At 41.2% G+C, this 22,940-nt stretch overlaps 1 protein-coding gene across 1 annotated transcript in view; it reads left to right on the plus strand.

The window, feature by feature from the left end:
* ALK (ALK receptor tyrosine kinase) overlaps nucleotides 1-22,940 on the plus strand; it is a 322,417-nt gene that overhangs the window by 240,252 nt on the left and 59,225 nt on the right. The window contains exons 7-9 of the mRNA XM_040611688.1: nucleotides 7,041-7,172; nucleotides 8,632-8,732; nucleotides 19,321-19,490. Coding sequence (XP_040467622.1) covers nucleotides 7,041-7,172; nucleotides 8,632-8,732; nucleotides 19,321-19,490 — 403 coding nt within the window. The remainder of the gene's footprint in view (nucleotides 1-7,040; nucleotides 7,173-8,631; nucleotides 8,733-19,320; nucleotides 19,491-22,940) is intronic.

The following is a 22,940-nucleotide window of genomic DNA, read 5'->3' on the forward strand; positions in this document are numbered from 1 at the left end:
TTGGTATGCAAAAAATGTGTTCCCTGTCCAAAATACCAGTACTAGCAAAAGCCTTTGGAATAGAAAAGGCAATTATTCTCAGTTTAGTTTTCACATGTTGCAGCTAGAGCAGGGGAGAATCTGGGTAAGGCAATTCAAATAAGCTGTGTTGACAGAGGTAATGTGCAGACTAACAGACTTTTGCTGTTTCTATCATAAACTTAAGAGTGACACACGTCATCTAGCAAATTCCAGTTCTTTGCTGCCAATAAAGAAATAAAGTACCAGATTTTACTGGTGTGGAGAACAGTGGTTTTACCTGAGATCATCCAGTAAGCTAGTTAAAAGCTTGAAATTATACACTTCTCCATCACATTAGACATTGTTACATATATATTTGAAATTATATCCATTAACAACACAGTGAATATTAAATTCACTTTCATAGGAACAGTGTCATCACTGCAGCCTTGCAGCTCCTTAGAACCAGTAATGTTCCATATTAGAAGTACTGGAACCTTTTTGCCTAAGAGCTTTAAAACAGCTCTAAAACCTCATGATGCTATTTCTGTTGTGTTCTACACTTTAATTAAAGAAAACTAGTAAATTATGATAATGAGTAGGTTGAATGCATTTTCATTTCATTGGAAGCAGAGAAGCATATTATTTACCATTAACTGTATGTCCTGTTGTATCTGTCTACTATAAATGGCTCTGCCTTGTGAGGGTAATCCTGTCTATACCAGCGGGAGCAGCAGAGCTGTTCATGGATGCAGACTGAGTACCACCAGAGGGTGGGGTAGGTCCAGAGAAAGATGCTTACCTGTTATTTTCAAACATTGGGTGCACCTGTGGCTGGTGTCAGTCCATAGTCGCGTATCAGGAAGCTGGCTCTGCTTCTGCCCCTAGCTGCCACCCCGTATCCCATGGTGAGCTGGCTGATAAAGTGACCAGTCCCCCTCTCACATACATCATCCGCAGAGGCTGGTTTAGTAGCCTTTTCTCCCTCCATGCAGCATTCATCCGTAGCTACTTGCACAAAGCAGTATAGCTCTTACCGTTGTGTCAGCAAAGAATCTGCTGAGAATGTAAATGAGAAAATGCAAAAAGCAGAAGACATTTAACTGCCTGTTTAGCAGTGTCACTCCCTGGCTTCAGGAGAAGACCACATGGCTTGTATTCGACCACAGGTACCAAGAATGAGTGTTTTTACTCCCAGCCAAAAGCCCCCAAAAGCACCATCTTCCACCCAAGCAACAAAAAAAGCTGGCTTGCCTTAGCAAGGGCTGAGCTTGTGGGTATGTCTGCTTAGCCACCTACAAGCCTGCTCAGTTCTATGGCTGATTTCTCTGCTTTTGCTTCTTTACTGTGTTGACTGTTTTTGGCATAAGACTTCTTACACAAAACAGAGAAATGATCTAATGTTTTGGATGTCAGTTACTACATCTGCATGGCAGCCTAACACAAAACATATGTCATCTTTCAGCATTTGAGTTGTCGTTTTACTCCTGAGCAACACGGATGTTTTCATCAGTTTTTTGCAAGTGTGGCAAAAAGTGATTCAAATAGATAAAGCAGAGAAAGGGGGTTCCCAAGTGCTTCTGCTTATATAAAAGAGCTGTCAGAAAAAGATGTAGCTGTGCGCAAAATTGAGGGGAGAGCTTTTAAAATTACCTACCAAAGTCTTCTATCTTTGAGCTTCAAGGAAGTATTGGGTTGTGGGGTTTTTTCCTTTCACAGTCTTTTAGCTGTGCAGTTACCAATTCTTTTTTTTTTTTTTCCTTTTTCTTACTATTCATTTGATTTTTGTTCCTTTCTTAGCTCAAAACAAAATCTCCCTAATGCCTGCTGTTTGTTAACATCTCTTTACTTATTAATGGCCAATGAAATGTCACGGTGCTTGTTCTGCATGCAATCAATTAGTCTGTGTAGAGTGTAAAATCAGAGAGGGATGACCCCTAGAGAAAAGCATGTTGCTGTTTGAGTCATAATCAAATATTCTTGCAGGAGCGAAAGACAGCTTCAAAGAGGCAGATGCGGAATTAGATGCCGAACTGTGTTGATTTGGGATCAGACGTACAGATTTAACAGGCTGATGGAAGTGCCACGCTGCAAGATATTTTGCAGAAGCACACTTTGCAGACACCTGTTAAGTCTTCAGATGGTTGCAGTCTTTTGTCTCTGTTAGTGAATTCAAGCTTTTATGGATTATAACTTATTGCAAAAGAATAACATTTTTCGTCTTAGTGTAGTAGTCACATATGTGATATCCCTGGTATGGTATAAGACAGAGATGAAAACTCAAATCATTTATTAATACAGATTGGCAGAGCTGTGGTTTACAAAAAGGGAGGATTTGTTTCAGTAGTTTTCTACTTCTCTTTTTAGTTAATAATAGCTTGGATTTTGGTTCAGTAATCTTATGTTGCAGGGCAGCAAGTCTGGGCAAAAAATAAAAATTTGACTTAAAAGAAAAAGGTGCATATACTTTTGGCTAGTCCAAAATTATTTTACTTTCTTTCTCAAATTCACACACACAAAAAAATCAGCCTGGGAAAATACTGGTTAATCAGTCAAAATGTGTTAAGAAAGTAATGGCTATATGAAAAAAAAAAAATATATAAAAAATTAAAAAGAATGGAGGTCCTGATAGTATATTTATTATCTAGAGACCAAGAACTTAGAGGATTCACCCAGGACTGATTCTTTCTTCTGCCTAAGCGAATTTGAACCCATATTTCCTATTTCCATGCAGAATTTCTAAGGTTGTGGTCTGGAGTTCTGGTCTAATTCAGAAGAAAATGATCACTCAAGTCTTTCCAGGGGTGCTCTTCCACATTTTATAAATTTTACCTGGAATGGGGATTGAAAGTAATGTCCTCCATCTTTCAAATCAATCTCATAACGACTGGGTTGTGAGGGTAATTTTCACTCTTTGCCTCATTGGATATTTAAGGATGTTGAACACATTACCAGTTGAGATAAGGAGGCCTAGTCTCTGGTTCATGAAAGGAGAGACTCAGGCTGTCCTGTGTGGTTGGGGGAGCATGCATCTGTCAAAAGACCAGATGGCAGCTAGGGTAGGAACCTATAAAATTTGAATTTGTAATAACATGAGCAAGTGACCAAAAAAGCATAGATAATTAATTCTGCAGGGGCCAGTTTACTTTCCAGGCAAAAATGCATGAAGAAACCACTGGATTAATTTATATCCTAGTGATAGATAGAGCCCAGCAGTTTCCCTGCAAGCAAAATGGTGAAATAGCAACCTGTTGCCATGCTGGGCTCTCTTAAGGTTCCTGTCTTGCATACACTAATCCTTTTGCCCCTTCCTTGATCAAAAGCTGTACTTACAGCAACAAATTGTAACCCCTGGCAGTTCTGAGCTCAGCAAAGCCTTCTGGCTTTAAAGGGTAACTCTTCGTCAACTTTTGAAAAGTATTTTCCCTTTTTATGCTTCATTTTTGGTAGGATTTGACTGACCACTTTGCTGGCGTAGGGGCAGCCCTTGAAAAAAGCTCATGTTTAAGATTTATGTGCTTCTTTAAATTGTTTGAATAGCTGATCCATTTGGCTTCTGAGATTTCCTCCTAAATTTGGTAAAGGTTCACACATACCAGAGTAGTCTTTTATGTTATGTTTGTCTCCTTTATAATACCAGTCTGAAATTTCATCCAAAATTTTAAACCGTAGTATCTGGTTGATTTAAACCTAGTGTTGAATCAAGAGCCTGCTCCATCTGCTTCATATATCATTCCAGTTGCTAATTTTTTCTTGCTATTAAAGGATGAAGAATCTGAGTTAACAAAAAAAATAATATTTGAACCTATGTAGATTTTGCTTGAATGGTAATTCATTCTGAAGACTTGAAAATAATTTGCTTAGAAACAAGTTTAACATCCTACAGCTTTTCTCTACCTTGTCACTCAAAGAGCGTCTTACATTCTTACAGTGCTGCAGTCTCACTGGATTCCTCTGTTCTCCATACCATTTCTACAGGCTGCCTCTTAATCTTAGTAAGGTCTAAATCTTTTGATATTTTTGTCACTAATGATAATATTCAACATGGCAGGTTCCAATAGGCGTAACTCCTGCCTCCTCATTTACTTGATTTTCCAATGAAGTCAGATTAGTTTTCCCTCATCAGCGCAGTGTCTGCACTAAGTGAGTTTGAATTACAAACATTCAGAAAATCGAGAAGTACACATCGAAGGGAAGCGCTAGCCAAAGAGGTCTTTGTGGAGTAGCAATACTTGGAATCATAGGTGCTGTATGTATCCAAAGTAAGAAAGAGTAGCAGAGAAAATGTATCTGAAGTGCATGGGACATCTGAAAATTCATAAAAAATTAATTTGTGGAGGAGGAATGAAATTTTCTGGGAAAGTAATAGCTTCTTATTGATGCCCTTCTTCATCAGCAGTGAGCTTTTTCTGGCCTCCAGGCAGGGATTGCTGCTTAGATGACTCCTCCTGCCGCTCTGACTTGTTTACATCATCCTAGATAGCGTATGGCCATGAAATGAATTCAGTTGGACACCGAGCCAAGCTGTTTCAGTAGGAATTCAGGACACATTATAATTTGTCATTTTCTTTGGATCCCAGCCTCAGTCTGCACAATGAAATATAATCAAGTTCTGTAGAGGAGTAAAACACAAGGAAGCAACTCTCTGCTTAACGGCTTCATATTTAAAGACCAGGCTGAATGAATTTGGAGATTTTAAAAGGAAAAACTTGGAAAAGCCTTAACTCCAGTACAAGTTTTGATCTTTTCATAACAGATTTGGGTGCTTGAAGAAAATAGCAGTAAAACATGGCTCTCACCTCCATGTCAGGTTCCAAGTGCAAATTTGGCCCTACTAAAAAGCCAGAGATGTAAGATTTGTTTCAGTTTCCTCTATGAAGTGAGTTATGATTCAAGCTTCTAGAAAACCAAGTATTTCTGGTCTAGGTGCTGCAGTTGCGGTGTTCCCCAGCTGTTTTCTCAGGGTAAACCAAGGAGCAGGTGCATCTGCCACTGACAGTGACTTGCCTTTTGAGGTGTGCAAGTCAGAGCTGAGGCCCTGTGAGCAGGTATTTGGTTGACCTGCAATCTCAGTCAGGAGCTCTAATGATATTTAGATATTTTGAGTGATCTCCAGTTTGAGTACTGGACCCTCAGTGTCTGACAGAAATTTTATAGCTAGAAAATTTCAGAGGGAAAAATTTTTGATAGTTACAACAAAATCTGAATTCAGGAGCCTCCTTTTCTCACTAGAGAAGCTAATGAAATTGCCAGTGTCACCCAACCAGCAGGTTCTCTTGCTTTGCGAGTTTGTAGTCTGTCCTATTGTAAGTGAAGAAATTTTTACTCTGATGTTAATAAGAGTTGAAATGGAAAACTGATATCCTGGATATGGAAGTTTATGATATTTTTACCTTGTACTTTTAAACAGTTTTCTTGTATAATTTTCCTTTCTTTCAAAAAAAAGAAGGAAAAAAAAAAACAACCAACCCACAACAAAACCCCCCAAAATTGATTTAAGGCAAGTTTAGGGGAACAGAGAAGGAGAAAACAAAGATGGGCTAAACTGTTTTTTAGTACAGATTTGAGTACGCAGTCCTGTAAAACTGTGAGAAGTCAAGAATATCACCATCCCTTTTACAGCTACATCTGTTTATTACAGCAGTTTTTCCAGTTTATTGGAAGAAGGACCACCCCCACTGAGCAAGCGTGTTCAGGGGCTTTGCACTGCCAACCCCAAGGACTGTTTAGCAGGGTAAAATGACTGGTTGCTCTTCTTTAATACCTAATGTAACTCTGTAATAAAAGGGCCCCTTTTTCACTCAGGCTAGCTCTGTGCTCTACCCTTTTCCCCATAAGACCCAGTTTGTGCCCTTTGATTACCAGGAAGCCTTCTGGTACCTGGCAGGACTGTCAGCTGCACCCTGGGCACAGAGTCTGTATTAAGGATCAGGGGTGATGCACTAAAAGTGAAAATCATGCTGTAGTTGTAGTGATTTTGTGTGGCATTTTACAAGGTCCCTTTTCTGCCAATATTACTTAGTAAGTTCAGAATCTGTCCACATGCTGGAGAAGTGCAAAGGTAGAACTAGAGAGCAGTAGAAACTAGGGAGGAGAGAGGGAGGCTTTATTGAGGATGGTGGGGAAAAATATTTCATGAGTTTTGAAATAAATGAGTGATTCATGGCCAAGTAGATGTTGTTTATGTATGGCAATATAAGTATATGGATCTGGGCAAAAGGAGTAGTACTTTGCACCCTTTGTAAGAACTTGCAATGTAGGTAGGAGAAGGAGATGGAAGGTAAGAGTTACCTTCTGCTTTGAATGAGATGACTATTACTTTAAAACTAGTTAATTTAAAGGCAAAAAGCTAGTGTATCTTTATTGTTCGCAGCTGGAAACTTGCCCGAAATTCTAAGCCAGTGACAGAATGAGTGGGCTTCAAAACCTGGAAGTATGGCTTAAAATAAACTATCCTCTTTTTGTCCATTCATCTCGCCAAACAGATTCACAGGTGCAAAAACTGTGCAAAAAGAGGCACAAAAGGATTCAGTGCTGTACCTGAGACTGCATCAGCGCTCACAGAGAGGAGGTCATGTTGCTGAGCTGGGCTCACTAGAGTCCCTAGACTGTGAGGGAGAGGAATCATGTTAGGAACTTACCCCTCTCCAACATTTTGTTCTGTGGGGCTGTGGAACAGTGTTTAGGAAAGCCATCTCCAAGATGCAAATTTGAGTGGGTTTATACCCGTGGAGCTGGAGAGACCAAGTATTTAGGAGACCCCCTTAGTGTATACAGAGATGTGTCCTTTCACTGGGGTTTGTCAAAGCGTGGGGGATTCACTTAGTCGCAGCCTGGGGGGGTTGTTTCCCTTGCCACCACCTTCCCCGTGATCAGGCACACGCATGACTCCACACAAGGACAGAGTAGCTTTGGGGGTGCCTGCATGCCCTGGGTAAACTGGGTCAGAATAATCAGTGCAGCTCCTCTGTGTGCCCAGGAGGCTCCTGCTCAGCTCACCTGGGTTCTTCTGTGTGTATGTGTGTCTTTCCCTCTTGCAGAAAAGCTTCCCTCTGGCTTTTACTGTTCATTTGAAGAAGAGGACTGTGGCTGGAGGCAGGGCTCCTCTGCATCCCATCCTTCTCCATGGCAAATTGGAAGCCCGGAGCACAACCGTTTTCCTTCAATAGAAGGTGTGTGACAGTAAATAGTAAGTGCATAGAATGAACAGCAGAGTGCAAAAAAGATACAAGATACACAAACAGTGGGGAGAGGGAATAAAACACAAGGCATGTTTTCCAGTGTACTTACATGCTCAGCCTCCAGTGGAGCAAAAGGCATCTTTCTACTGTAACTGCTTTGAGCAGAAGTCTGTCCTGCTCACTTCCTGTCTTGAGGGTGCAGAGCGGTACCCCAGGTCTCCAAGATTGACCAGATACAGAACTTGACCCTTTCTAAACAACTTCACACTAAGTGTTCATCTGCATGACCCTCCTCCATACTGAGCTGGTTTTTTCTTTGTTTTTCCTATTTACTTCCTCTGCTTCTCAGTACTCCTTTTTCCCCTGCTCACGTCCTTGTTTTCCTTCTCTTTGCTCTATTATCCCTCGAGATATCCACTTCTATGTATAATTGCTGTATACTTTGTTCCCCTACCCAAATCCCAGTTGTTCGTTTCTAATCCTTCTCATACAAACCAGTGAAAGTTTATACTTTGGGCACTGAACTACTGCTGGTTAAGTTTTGGCAAACAGGCTACCTGCCAGGATAAGCTTTTTCCTAGCGCAGTAATGTGAATCGTTGGAGGCTTTTGTTGCTGAGACACAGGGCATCTAAAGTGATACAGTAATAACAGCAGAGTTAATCGTGTATAATCTCAATATTGCTTTAGATCCAGAGTTAAACATGAAGAGTGAGATTCTCTACTTTGGCATGAACTGGTGTAGGCTACAGTGCAGCTATTCTGGTTTATGTCATCTGATGGCTTAGCCCACAGTGTCACAGACCACAAACTGATGAAAGCATAGGCAGCACAGCAAAGAGCCAGAAAGAGAGGGTACTGTGGGGAGCTGGCAAGTGCTGCTGATTCACTATTTGTCTTATGCTGCAGAGGCAATTTCAGTGAAAGCCCAAATAACTGGGCTCTAAGCAGCAGTATTCTCCTGAGCTGGAGGGCAGAGCTGAAATAGTGCAAATACACACCTTTTCATGCAGAGCTGCCAAGGAAAAACCCTAGTGTTATTACTGCCTGTGTTCCTCTTGTTACAACTAAAGGAGCAAAGAGGCCTCCAGCTGCGTTACTCTGGTGGTGTTTTGCCATAGCTGTATTTTGGGTTGGTTTTGACCGAGATAAATATTCTTTTCCAAGTTACTTTTAATTCATAAAAGATGAATTTTTGCTGTTCAGCCTTGCAATGAGGATAAATTTGACGTCATGGTGCAACAGAAGATAGTTGTAGGGGGAAGGCAGACAGACTCCTTCCATGTGTTTCCCGAATATGTTTGTTGGGTAGGTGAAGCTGCATCCCTAATAAATTGAAAAAGCATTCTGCTGTAATAGGAGCCAGGTGACATAGGTTTGGGGAGGTTTCACAAACCCTGAAACCAGAAGGAGAGTGCTGCAGTTTGACCTTCTCCCTCTCTTTTATCCAGGTTCTGTGCTCCTCCTTAACACCAGCAAAGCACCAGCAGTAACAAACACTGTCATGACCAGCACTGCATTTCCAGCTCCTTTGAGGAATTCCCCCTGCGAGGCAAGTCATGTTTTCTTTTCTTCTGCGATTTACAGAGCTTTTTTGTGTGTCTCACTCTGGTTTTCAAATATAGGCACTAGGTCAATAGCACAGCAACCGCTTTCTCTGATGGCTTATCTATAAAATATAATTATTTAATGCCCCTGTGTGCAGGGGAAAGATATGCTTATCTGCTTGAAATGCCACCAAATGTGCTCTGAAAAGCTTGGTGTATCCTGTCCTCATTCTATGGCCTCACATGATATATTACAATCTTCATAATTAGGTGTATGTGCTCTAGGGGTAGGGCAGCCAGCATTACATACACACAAAGAGGAAGAAGCTTACTGCATGAACCAACAATGTATTTGCAAGATCCAAGAAAGAATAGGCTTCAGGACTGTTCCCAAGCTGCTCAGTAAATACGGTGCATGCTTTCCTCGTATAGCTGGGATCCGAGCTAGCAGGTCTTCATCATGCTACACATCAAACCTACCAAGCCTCATGTAGGCCTTGTTCATAGGAGCACTGAAGTAAGCAGCAGCAGAGATAAAGTTGTGTAAGGATGGAACCAGCTTCACAGGTTCGTATTCAAGCAGAAAAGCTATTGACCGTCATAAGACATCAACTTAAGCAAGGATATCAAGGCTTGCCAGGCAACTTTGCACGTGGTTGTCATTTCTGAGTCAGTTGTACGTAACCCTAAAACTGCACCTTACAGAAAGATGACCTGCCTGCATCTTTTTACTTTAGTCTGTAGCTTCACAGATTATCTTATCACTGATAGGATTTATTTGTGACTTACGACTTTGAACTGTGGCTAGGGACTTAGAGCGTTTCACATCTTGAATGGTCACCCTGAAATGTCATGTCAGTGCCCGGATCTTGGAGCAGAGGGATTTGAGAAAATTGATCCCAGCAAAGCACAGTTTGTTGTTTGCTGGTTGAGCACTGAACAGACAAAAGAATCAGATTCTCCCTTTTCCAGTGATCTTAAAATGCAGAAAGGACAAGAAGGGATGCATTAGAAAGTCCTCTGGAATGAAAGTACATAGAAGATGGAGTTTCTTTGGCTTACAGTTTGGTTTGGTTCACTTCTGTTGGATATCTCAGTTCATACAGCAAAGTATATCTGGTTTTGCTTGCTTGATATATTCATGTCCTCTTCCTTTAGGAAATACATTCCACCTTGTTTTCCCTCCCTTCTGTGACAAAGGCATATGCAGGTTCTGAATATTTTAAGACCTTGTTCTGCTGTGGACCAGCAAGAGCGAGTGTTTTTCATAATCCACCTGACACAGGAATCAGAGTGAATGATTTCCCAATATGTGTATATTTTTTTTTCTTGTGTATACAACAGTGCAAATAATTAAACTTGCCATCGGGGGAGAAGCTGCCATGTATTTCATCTGCTCACATGCCATCCCACCTCCGTCACTCCCCTTGGCACTTAAAAGGCATCCGGACGCATCCAGCATTGCAGCTGTCGGTAATAAAGAGTGAAGGAGTTTGGCAAGGGTTTTGTCTCTTGCCTTTTCATATAGTGTCAAAGCTTCTCTTCTCAATGAGCCCCTGGTGGCTTCAAATTCTATTTTACTGGAACAGTCTGTCTGTGAGCAGAATAATTTAATTCTACTTTTCAGCACAACACAAGAGGAGAAAGGAGATAGTCCCCCCTATGCACTTACTCCTCCAATAGTTGCCAACAAACTTCCTTATAGTGGAATTACAGTCAGAAAAGAGGTTGTGAAAATACCGTAATGCTGTCCTGTATTTATTCACCCTCAATCACTTCCCAGTTGAACTGGCTCAGGTTCAGGCATTAAAAGATGAGTTTTCTTCTACCTGTCGCTGCTGACAGCTTCACCTGGCATGTCACAACCAGGACAGATTCTCTGGCAACTGAAATCCCACTGACAAAATTCACTCATGATTCATGTGAAAAAGAGATCTCAGCAAGTGTGTGCAAATTAGACTCATTTATTCTTCCACAGTCAGAGCAAGCCATAAACCTGCCCTCCCTCTTGTATTTGATCCAGCTCACATAATCCTTTAGATATCTGCTTGCTCTCCTTGCATGTTCGCTTACCTAGTGGGTTGTTGTGACAGCTGGTTCCAGTACCCCAGAGAGATTCAGCTCAGATTCACGTCCTGCACTAATATATATTAATGATGGAGGCCGTCTTTAAGCCTGTCATTTAACATCCTTCCTCCTCCTTTTTATGCTATGTCTACCCCAATATCAATGTGCCCAGCTCAGCTGGACTCCTGGGGGTGAGGCTGAGTGCTCTGCCCCACCTACCCAGCTCGCTCACCTCTCTTGGGTGGATGAGGTTACCCCTGCTCTGTGCAAGGGACCATATGCTGCAAGCCCTGAGAGCAACCAGGAAGCAACAACCATCCCCAGATTGCTGATCTTGACTCCTTGCTCTTCTCTCCCTGCTACGTGGAAGCTCTGGGGCACTACTAGACCCACTGTTTCACTGAAGCTACTATTTTTTCCCCTTATCTCTTAATTTGTTTTTATTTTATCCGGTGATATTAGACAATATCACCAACCATAGCAAATGCTGACACCCTGCTTTTTAGCTTTAGGTGTTCATAGCAATTAATTACTTCAACCTCAGCATAAGGAGCATTACCTGCTGCAGTGCTGTTTACCAGGCTGGAGGTTTTGGCCAGAATGCCCGTGGAACCAGGACTCAATGCTGGTGAGGAAACAGTCAAGCAGTCCACAGTGAGTGCCAGCCACAAAGAGTTTGCTAATGCTTCAAGCTTGTTTTTTCTCCCTCAGCCTGTCTGTTTAATCTTCCACTGTGATGGACTGGTAATGAAGATGACTGAACAGTCTGAGAAAATAACTAACAGCCTGGAGATTTGCAGGGTGGCCTGGTCCAAACACCTTGCCTGCTGAAGTTCTGGGCAGCTGTTTGCAGCAGTGCTGATGGTAGCACTCAGAAACCCCAGAGCCTGGACGATCTTTGGCATATGTATTACCGCCGAGTGCAGAATAAGTGCAGCCCTCCATCTTTGTGCTCGCTCCAGCCTGAGGTCGGTCATCAGGAGCATGCTGGGCTACTTACAGGCTGTGCTCCCCTATCATTTCCCACGCCCTGTGGGAGGCTTCTCATTAAATCAGAAAGGGAAAAACCAGCCTGACCTACTGTGTGCTGCCCCACATGCATCAAAAGATGAGGAGAGGGAAAAAAATGCATGCAGGAGATACTGAGCCTGTACTTTCCCACACATGTTTGGGATTGGCCCTAATGTGCCTTATACTTTGTGTATAGCTTTGTATTGTACTTTGCTCCTGTTTGTTTTGGGCAGCTTTATATTTTAATTTTCTTTGTTCTTCAGTGCTTTTGGCAGGTCAGCGTGTTAGTCAGTGATGCTGCCCTTTGTTCTTGGTTCAGTTAGTTTTTCTCTTTCTTTTTGTTGTTTTATTAAATCTTGGCTAGGGTATCCTGGCTTCAAAGAATCTCTCTTGTTTGCAGTCCAGGCAGTCTTTGTTATCTTTTTCACGTTGCACATTTGGTAGAGTCCTTTCCCTATTGACCCCATTAACTGTGTGTTTAAAACCCAACTTATATGGAAGAGGGAAGCTGTGGGACTTCTGTGAAATCTTGGGGGAACGCAGGAAGTGGTACACATTGTCCATGAAGAAATGCTCCATTACCCTGACATAGCCAGAAAGGGGAGATGCAACAAAAAGCTCGGGTAATGCTTCAGGAACCAAACTGAGTCACAGTAATCAAGAGTGAAATTCTTTTAACCCACATGTAAAAGTTCATTGGAAACAAAGCACGTGTAATTGAGCATAGGAATGCATGTAAAGTGTGAAGAATTAGTCCAAACAGTGGCCTGATTTAAAGATAGAATTCATAGAGCTTGAGCAATAAAGCACAGCATTATTCACCCCTTCTCTTCACACTGTGATTCCCTTCCTCTGAGCAGGAATCAGTTGGCCTGCCCAAGGCCAAGAGAGCAAGCAGGATCATGGGGTGGTTCGACATTTTATCATTTTGAAGAAGAAATCCATATGCATGTCATTAGTAGCTCTACTGCTGTCTGGGAATCTGGGAAACCACATAGCAATTAAAGTCCAAGGGAAGTGCTGTCATCTCAGACATCAATCAAGGCAAAACTAAATTGCTTTGCCCCACTTGATAGCCCCTAGGTGTGTACAGTTTCCAGACTATAATGGCCACCTACTTCTCAGTACTTTGCAAAGATGTCAGAGAGCTGATACAAGAGGGTAGCAGATAACCAGGGAGCACTCGCCTTACTGTGGAAGCTGGAGACTACATTCTGGCCCCCCATGTGTGGACAACAAGGCAGTCCCATCACCCTCAGTCCCAGCGTTGTTCCTGTACAAGTGCAGAGGCACGTACGTTGACTTGCTTTTCATTCCATTTATCAGTGATGCTCCCTGCTGTCTGCATCCTCAGGCTTTGAAGGATACTGTGGTGCCTGTAGATCATGAGTCATACCTGTGTCTTTCCAAAACGCTTGGGCTTCTGTCATAAAAAGATGTAAGACCAGGTCCAGGACTGCTGCTTTCCGTGAGGGCTTGGCACAGTGTGCACCTGCCTGGGCAGCAGCGGTTGTGTGTACCCTGCAAGGTTTTGTCTTGTGGCGGATTACGACCGTTACTTCTGTTTGGAAGTCACTGCAGAAACATGAACGGTCTGGACACTGATTTTTTAGAAAGGCTGAGCTTATCTCAGCACAAGGGAATCTGTGATAGGCCTTAGCGCTGTATCTGAGAAGTAAAAGCCACGCAAGCAGTTTTGGTGTCTGCTGTAACAGAGAAAGAGAATAACAACAGAGGTGGTGGTGTCCAGGTGGTGATGAACTTGAAATCAGCCTTTACATATATCTTCACAAAAGAAGATGACTCTTTGCAAGAGGGACTACCTTTTGATTGGGAACCGGATTATTTCATTTGTCTGTTAGATCCTGGGTCAAACCCTTTAAAGGGTATGGTTGTGGCTGAAAAAAACGATGAAAACTATTCCAGTGATAGTAAAAGAGCTTTGTGCTTTTGGCCATGTTTACAATAATGAAAATCTTTTTCTGATGCTATTTTGACATTTCAACTCACTATTTCGTGAAAGCCAGCATCATGTTATGTAAGTACATACTAAACTGAGCTGGACTTCTTTTAAGCTTGAAATTACTTTTTGAACGTGAACATACTCTCTCTAGAAAATAAATATAATACGTTGATGTAAAACAGTATAGTTGAAGTTTACCCTCTCATTCTGGTTTATTGATAAAAAGATGTTTTCTTCCTCTGTGGTTATTAATTCAGTTCCCTTTTCTATGCAAAGGTGTTGTGTTTTTTTAAAGCATGTAAATCAATAATATAAATCATTCCTTGAGCGCATTCTGAGCCCCATGCTGACACCTGCAGAGTGTGTCTTTTTTTCTCCTCTATTCCTCGAGCTTTAAATAACTTAGAAGGGTACATGGTAATAACATTGACTCAGAACATTTATGAGCATGAAAAATATATGCCTCTAGCACAGCGTTTCATGTGCTTTATTTTGCAGAATGTTGTTAGCATCCTTTTTTTATGATTTTAAAGTGTTGTTTTTAAAATCTGTACAGTTTATTCACTGTTACCTGTCTTTATCTTTTCTTGCTTCCTTTGCCACCTGGCTTCTGTGTCATTGTACTGGAGGATTTATGATATCTGAACTTTCTTGAAGGCCTGGTCACCCCATAGTGCTCTGGTAGCAAAATTATGAACTATTTCTGTTTCTTTTTTGCTGTCATCTTTATTTTGTTTGTTTGTTTGTTTCCTGAAATGAAGGTGCTTTCATTAAGGTTTTGATTTTATGCAAATAGACTTAATCAAGAAATAATGTGAGAATAAATAGCATGAGAATCTCTTCATATAAAATACAAGCTTCTCTTGCCTGCCTAGGTATTTTAAAGCTATATGATCAGGTTGGTTGATTATAATTTTATCAGTTACATAAGGTTTTTGCTTACGCATCCGAGTCCTAAGCAAAAGCAGAGGTGTCAGCAGACTACAAGGGAGACTGACCACACACAGTTGTTGATCTGGCTAAAAAACATAAGCAAGACCTTTTGGTCATCTTTCTTATTCATAGGAGTCCAAGTCTAAATTGCTGAGCAGTCCTAATAGATGTCTTCACCTGTACTGTTGTGTGCAACTATTTCTCATTTCTAGTTAAGAAAAATAGTATTGCCAATGTGATGAAATTCATGCCTCAAACATAGTTCATATTCATATACAAAACTTGCTGACACTTGGCAAAGGTATCCACAGCTATTGTCTAATTCTGTGTAAACTGTATTCCAACTTGCAGCTCCAGTTTCTCCTCAATGTTGAAGTGTTTTCCAGGCTTCTTTAATGCCTGACGCACATTTACTGGGTCAGTACATTCACATCTGGAAAAAAATTCTACAGTTTTCTGTCCAGAGAAGATGACCTAAGACAAGAGTTATGTTTTTCAGAAGAATAATATTTTTTAAAATTTTTCTGTATTGCAAGAATCTACACTTCCTGGTCAGGAAAATTTGGAGGAATTCCTTAGAGCAAGTGTTACAGGAGGAGGGCAACAACTGGGTGCATGAGAACTAGGCAGCGTGCTGTCTCACAAGATACAAGCCTGCGGTGTGTGGGTAGTAAGATAGCCACCAGCGGGATCCCACTCCTGCAGTTCCTTGGCAGCAGGATGCCTGTAGGCTCTTCTCCATCTTTTTTAAAATACCATACTCCAAGCCCTGTCTGAACTATGTTCGTCTTTCCCCTTTTCTTTCTTTACTTGTGCTAAAGATGGACAACTAGCCTTTTCCTGCCAGGTAGGACTGCAATGCTAATGGTCAGAGACATTGCCACTCAGAAAGGGAGGAAAAAGAAACAGCAACTCTCCTGACTGCCACTGAGGAATGTTTTATTTTTGCTGCTGTGAGTGTGTGCCATTGGTCCTCAGTCAGACCTTTGAGTATTAGTTCATACCGGAATGTTTCTAGCCGTTAAAGGAGACTCAGAGGTGTAAGCAGGCCTAAACTTCACCCAGAAGGTTCTCGGTATTTTGTTTCTTTTGTGCATAAGGAAGTAAAATGCAAGTCTCCATTCTCAGGTGGTCTTGAAATTATACAGCTTGTGGTAGCAAATCTACCCTCCTTGGGTTTTTTCACCTCTCTGCTGAACCTGCCAAGCCATGCTGATACTGATAAGGATTAGTTTTTTGTTCTTTCTTGGATGAATTGAGTCTCCTGTTTGTCAATTCAGAAATTCTACAAACTCAGAGGCTAAGGGGATTGTCAGAAGGCATCTTTCCAGATGTTTGCAGCACAATGCATATGGCTATCTGACCCAAGTTCTGCCTCAATAAGCTGCGTGTTTACCATGGGCGCTCTCTCTCTCTCTTTAATTTCCCCCAAATCAATTTAGAGCATTTCATTTACTGAGTCAGTGGGTTTGCATATGAACAGCTAATCACCACGTATGGTGGGTTCTAAAGCTGGAAAGCAATGTGCTGTTGAGCCAGTGTCTACCTGCAATGCTTAATTAATTTCTCAGTGATGTTTCTAGCTTCTGAATATTTTGCTGCTGGTTTAACACAGAGAGGAATGTTTAATACATAATGTTAGGGGTATGCCACCAACAGCCCAGATTCTGATTTTTCCAAATGTGCCACTGTACTACTTCCAGGATGCTTCGTGTGTGTAGTACCAGCTGCCATCATTGATGCCATATTCTGTAGAACGAATGCCAGCCCCATTTGGGGGGTCTTTGCTATGGCATCCAGCTCATCATCTGCTCTGGTTCACTTCAGCAGGTGTGAAAAGACCTGGACTGCCCTGCTGTGAAGCCTAGAAACCAGGGAAATCACAGCCAAAAATGCCCATTTGGACACGGTGCCAGTCGATTCACTCAGAGCCAGTTCATTAGAGTCTGCGTATCGCACTTTGCCAGCGAGCAGATCTCCCACATCTAATGCCAACTACTTCTTTCCTTCAAACAGCTGATGTGTGCAAAGGCATCCATTCCAACTCATCAATTGCTTCAGCTTTTGCTCTAGTGTTATATTAATAGCTATCAAAGGCTCGCTCTTTTCTTACTTCTGACCATGTAGATGTTGCCTCTTACTATCTGGCAGGTCTCCAGAAGAGACAGAGGTCTGAAAGCTCCTGCATAGTAGGAGCTTCGGGGCTTTACCTCTCCCATTTTGAACTGTCAAAATGGCACAATGAACTTGCTCCAACTTACCTGTATTAGAAATTTCACATGGTGCATTACAGTAGAGTTGACGTTAGGGTCTTAAAAGTGCTTCACATGTGGACTGCCAGTAAGAGGAGTTCTTTCCCTGCTATAGGTTGAGTGCTTTAAACATCCACTGGCATTGCAAGGTTATTAAAAAAAAAAAAAAAAAAAAAGTTTAGTCCTGATCCATTTTCTCAAGGGAAATTACTTAGGTGGATCTGAAAGTTATTCCAATGTTATTTAAGAGAGAGCGCTTTTCACTGTAATTTCTTTCAATAGCCTGACTTAGTAGACACTTGAAAATATAAAATGCCCAAGTTCTTTCATCTCGATTGTCACCTGACATTAAGACCATGTATGCACTAAGAGTTAGGAGTAGCCATGCAGGTATCAAGTTTAAAGGCATCATCCTCCTACACCATAAACATTTGCCAGCCTGCCTCTTCTACCCGTGTTGGTTCTGGTGAACTTGTGGGTATGAACTGGGCCCTCCTCTGCTGCCTCCCTGGCCATCACTTTGTGTGGTATCTGAAGAGGTTCCTGGCAGTCCTGCTCAGCTCTGCTTTTTCTCTCTGATGTCTGCAAGGTGAAAGTCCTCATGATTCATCCTATGGTTTCCACTGTCTGACATTATGGAACTGGACGTGAGACTCCACAAGTCCTTTCCCAAACTTGGGGTGAAGGTGAGCTGGTAGTCAGACTTAAGCAGCAGCTCGTCCCCAGAAGTTCTGTGGTCTGGAAGGCCCCTGTGGTGGTTTGCTTGAACCACTCAAAACCTCACACATCAATCTTGAATGTCTGGTCACAATACTGTAACCAAATGGATTCACAAACCCATACTTGCATATCGATTTGTACCTCTTACCGATGCTTGTGTCATATATGCTAGCAGTACAACAGACCCAGGAACAATTCCAGGCAAGCGCAGTGATCTTTGGACAGAGAGAGAGAAGAACCACATCTAGTTTTCTCAGCCTCTGTCATAGTTTTGCAGTGTAGTCAAAGTCACTGATTTCCTTGTAGCTTTGGAGACAGGCAGGTGAACTGCACTGTTTACCTAAATTCAGTACTGGTAATTAATATAAAGCTCATCTACAATTTTGTTTCACCCACTACAAAATTATGAACAATATAAGCTAGGAATAATAGAAACATTTCTGTCCTTTCAACCCCTAAATCTGACTTCACTGCCATGACAGACTTACATCATGAGATAGGTGTATCTCTACAATCTTGCAGTTGTGTTTTAGACTGAGAAATGGATATGAATATTCTGTGCTACCAGAGCAAGAAAGTAAGTAATGTTATCAGGTGTTCCTGTGTAAAATATAAATTTAATTCCTAGCCTCCTAATTTAGTTGTTGGCTTTGAAATGTTAAAAAACAGAGGGCTTTTTTTTAACATGCATGGATGCTAGATACTGTGCTGAACACTTTCTTGTGTCCAAAATATCCATCATTAATGCGGCTTTAATAAACCCATTCCTTCAGCATTCTCACCTCTACTGGTTATTGATGTGAGACTCAGCTCCTGCGTGTGATAATGTCTATTTTACTTATACTCTTTATCAACAAAGAGCTAGCTCTTCTTCTTCTTCCCAAGAAAATTAGAAGACTGTATTCATATAATAGAGATTCTGACACTAGCTTGATGTGGAAGGATTTGTTTTTATTTTCATATGACCAGGGAGAGAAAGTCATAAAATGAGAAAACTACATGAAATAAATTTACATATGGGAATAAATGCATGGAAATGGACGCAATTACATTAAATGTGACAAAAATGTTAGAAACCCGGTTCTCTAAGGTATTTTAATTAATAAAAAAACTAATTATTGCTGAACTTTAATTGGAGTCTATAGAAACTTGGAAAGAGCTAAGGAAAACTGATTTTTTAAAAGAGTGTCTGGGGAATGAGGTTATGATTACTAGTGATGCCTGCTTATTGCAGCTATTCTCCTTGTGTTTTTGCTGCTGCTGGAATATAAAAAGTAAAAAAGTTGTTAGTCTTAACTTGAATCTCTTAGGTGGCTTCTGAGGGGAGTGTTATCTTTGTACTGCAGATAGTAGAGATGTTAGCTTATCCCTTTTAAATTACAGGCACATATGTGAAAGCTAAAACAGATGTTTTGGACTCAACTTTACCAAAAAGAAAGGCCAGTAGTTCCAAGATTAAATAGCATATACTAATTATTGCAGACTTCCATATCTGTGGAGTTTTCTGAAGGGATTATATGAGCATAAAAGAGGGAGAATCACCTTTTTGGTGATTAGAAAACAAAGAAATGAAAGAAGAGTTGGGAATGTTGTTAACTTTTGGATAATGTTTGTGTTGTTTAATCTCATATGTTCTCTTTCTTTTAGCTACGAATGTCATGGCTCATCCATGGTGTCTTGCTGGGAAATATATCCCTGGTGCTGGTCGAGAACAAGACGGGAAAGGAGCAGACCTGGATGTTCTGGCATACAGATAGCAACAAAGGTTTGGGAATATGGCAGTGGATGATCTTACCTCTCCCAGATATACTGGATAGGTATGAGTCTCCTCGTCATTCTCCTTTATGGTGATCAGTCATTTCATCACTAGCTACCTAACAATGAAGATAGCCAGCGTCGCTGCTGGAAGTTGTTCCCTCAGGGAGAGGAAATGCTTGTTCCCTGGGAGATATCTTCTGTTAGAGGCGGGGAATGAGAATAACTGCATAGTTAGAGCAAAGCATGCAGGTTTGGAACTCCTGAGTGGTGGTCTTGGTTCACAGGCTGGGTCAATGGGTAGTCTACAGCAAGGTGCTTAAATTTCTGTCTCTATTTTCTTGACTGGAAATAATCATTCTCCTCACATACTATTTTATGTAGCACATTTGATCCTCTTATGTGGTTTGCTAAAATTGGATGTGAGCTTCATAGCTGATTTTTTTCTGGGTATCAGATTCCCCGGAGTTCAATGTGTCTAGATCTGAGGATGAAAAAGATGGGAGAAGAACATGCTGCAAAATCAGACAAGGATGCGTCTGAACACCTTTGTGTTAGCTATAGCAGGAGGCTCAGCTTAATAAGGGGCTGTCTCAGTTATAACTGTATTCTGGCTTTAGGCATGAAAGGTTTATCTGGTAGCATATGCTTAATCTGGTACCATATGCTTATTTAGAGTGTTGTTTTAGCTGTTTCTTACAAGTTAGCTTTAAGGGAATGCTCTTGTTCATTGTTTACTTTTTGTGTGCACGCTGGTTTATGCTGTCTGCAGAGAAGACACAGGCGTACTTCACCTCCTGCTGCCCTGGCCCTCAGGGTGTAAGATGCAGCTACGATCTGTGCCATGAGTACTGGTGCCCTTTGTCTTTTTGGAAATCTGTGCCCTACAAAAAATGGATTTCATTAAGGGATAGTTTGCCTCATAAGAAATTTGAACAAACATTATATGAATATATCTTTTATCTTGCTGGCTCTTGGGGATGCACGTAGGCTGAAATACAACAAGGACACTGCCAACGCTTTGGTCTTGAATGTATAATTAATATGTATGCATCAAAGATGTAAAAAATATCAGCATTAAGCTTATTGTGCAGTTGCTGCTGAAGCACCATTTGTAAAAATACCTGGTTGCTTCATTCCCTTCAGCTCAGTTTCCTTTGAAGAATGGTATATTTTGCCATTATTATTTGTGTGATTTATTTTTTTACATTGCCAGGGGAATGTTTTGTATCTGAATTATTCTGTATTCTTATACTACTGCTTTCCTTCAAATTCTCTCTGGTTGTGCAGTCGAGCAGAGAATACTTTGATCTTAGGAGCCAGGCTAGCGGTGGTTCATGTGGAATCACAGATTCAACTGGTAGTACGGTGCTGCCTATTCTGTGTAAGGTGCTGACACCCTTACTTCCCCATTACTTGCAGAGAAAGGCAACAGGCTTCACTGAGGGAAGGGACTTTGTTGGAGGTTAAGACATGAGCAAGGAAAGCTTGGAAGTTTTAGTGTCTCTTGAAAAGTTTTTGTCATTTATTTACAGAAAGTGCGCTATTTTAATGATTTTTTTTATTTTTTTTTTCCCTAAGATTGATTTAGTTGAAACCAATCCTTCCTGGGAAGGAAGAAGTCTCCTATGAGACTTGTAAATGCTTCAGGCATCTTTCTCACCATCTCAAAACCTATATATACAAATTGGGAAGGAGTTCTATAGAAGTGTACATGGAAATGGTACTGGGGAGACTGCAGTATCTATACTTTGGAGATGATAAATGACGCTTTTATTGGACTGTAAGAAGTATTTAATTGACGTGAACGCAGTGCTGGTGCTGCTGAAAGCTTGCTGTGCCTGTCTTTTTCTAATTGGTTCCTGTGTCAGTCAGTAGCTGTGAGGGTCTGTGATAGAAGCATGATACTGCAGATATTCCTACAGGAGGAGCTGAAACTTCAAATCACCTCAGAGAAGTAAAGCTCTTGAATAAAGCACACCAGTGTACCAGTTCCACACAGAATTAGAGCACATGCCATTGTGATTGGGAAGCTGAATGGAAAGCATTATTAATAATAAGATAATATGCTCTAAAACTGCTCAAAAGCATGCTTGTTCAAAAGCTGCTTAGGCATAATTTCCATGTTTGGCTTATAGCACTTCAAAGAATCATTAGGAAGACTTCCAAGAAATTAGATCAGCTCTATCTTTAGAAACAGGCATTTCTTAAATGTTTGATATCCCTCCCTCAAGCTGTTGGGAGAAATTATATTTGGGCAGAAAACCACAGCTAGAACATTTCAGGTGAATTGGCAGGAACAGAAAGTAGGGAGGAGTATGACAAAGAAACTAAATTGGGACTGAGGGATGTTAGATCTCTAGCACTGCGTTAGCCTGGGCAGCCCTGGACACATGCTAAATTTCCTAGAGTACGATGAGGAGAGGATTGTCTTCTTTCCTTCCATTTGATCCTTAGGAAAGCATCCAGTTGCAGTTTCACCCTGTGTGAGGTCTTACCTTTTCTGTGTGAACTTAGAGGATGAAGCCCTGGCTTCTACCTCCCAAAGTTAGCCATCCTTCCTTGTTCTGGAAAGTGTTGGCCAAACAGTCTGGAGAGTCAGCTCCTAAGGTATGTGGGTTAACAGAGCTGTAACCCAATTCCAAATGCTCACTATCTTCCGTGTGTGGAGGAGGAAGGGCAGAGAGCCCGCTGAAGGGTACGCCATCAAAGCAGCTACAATTAAAGGAGCCGATTGTAGGCCAGAGCTTCTTGAACTGTTGGAAGAACAGATTGCCTATCAGAGGCAAAAGACAAAGTCTCCGGAGGTGCTGTGTTTTAACTTGCCACTTAAATACACTCCATATGAACTAACAATCCTTGCGGTGCTTCGTTTGGCCCCCATGGAGCCACCTGCCCCTCCCTGAAGGACGTGTTACCTGCAAATCTGACAATTTGCACAGATTAGCGAAACCTAGAGAATCGGTCATTTTTACTTATCGGAATTTACTCATGAATGCAGTGCTAAAATAATTGGTTTAGAGAGTAGTGTAGCAAACCACGTTATTGTAAAATTGTTATATTTGATGGAAAATTACTATTTGTTTTCCAATGATAAGTGATAAGCCTGTTGAGGATTGTTCTTTTTGAACTTCACGGAAATGCACATAGGAAACAGCCTTAAAAGCTCTGTTATAGTTGGTAGTTTGGCCTCGCTTATTTTATGCATTGGGTTTTAGTTAGTAAGTAAATGTGAGTTTAAATTTATTAATGATCTAGTCATGGGAATGTGACAGCAAGAGCAAATAAAAGCCTGATGTAATTGGAGATGAGTGATTTGTGTAGCTAATAATTAGATCTTCTGTTAGTTTAACAGTATAGTTAAGGTATATCACATGGATAAAATACAAGCACGTGTAACAAAGTGATTCTCTGGAGCTTGCTGTAGGCTGACGCTTATTATCACCAACCCACCTTTTTTGCTATGCAGTGGAAAAGGTGGAAAAGGATTAACTCTAATAAGCTGAAGCCTG

Source organism: Falco naumanni, chromosome 12 (genome assembly GCF_017639655.2).
Source record: "Falco naumanni isolate bFalNau1 chromosome 12, bFalNau1.pat, whole genome shotgun sequence".
NCBI lineage: Eukaryota > Metazoa > Chordata > Aves > Falconiformes > Falconidae > Falco > Falco naumanni.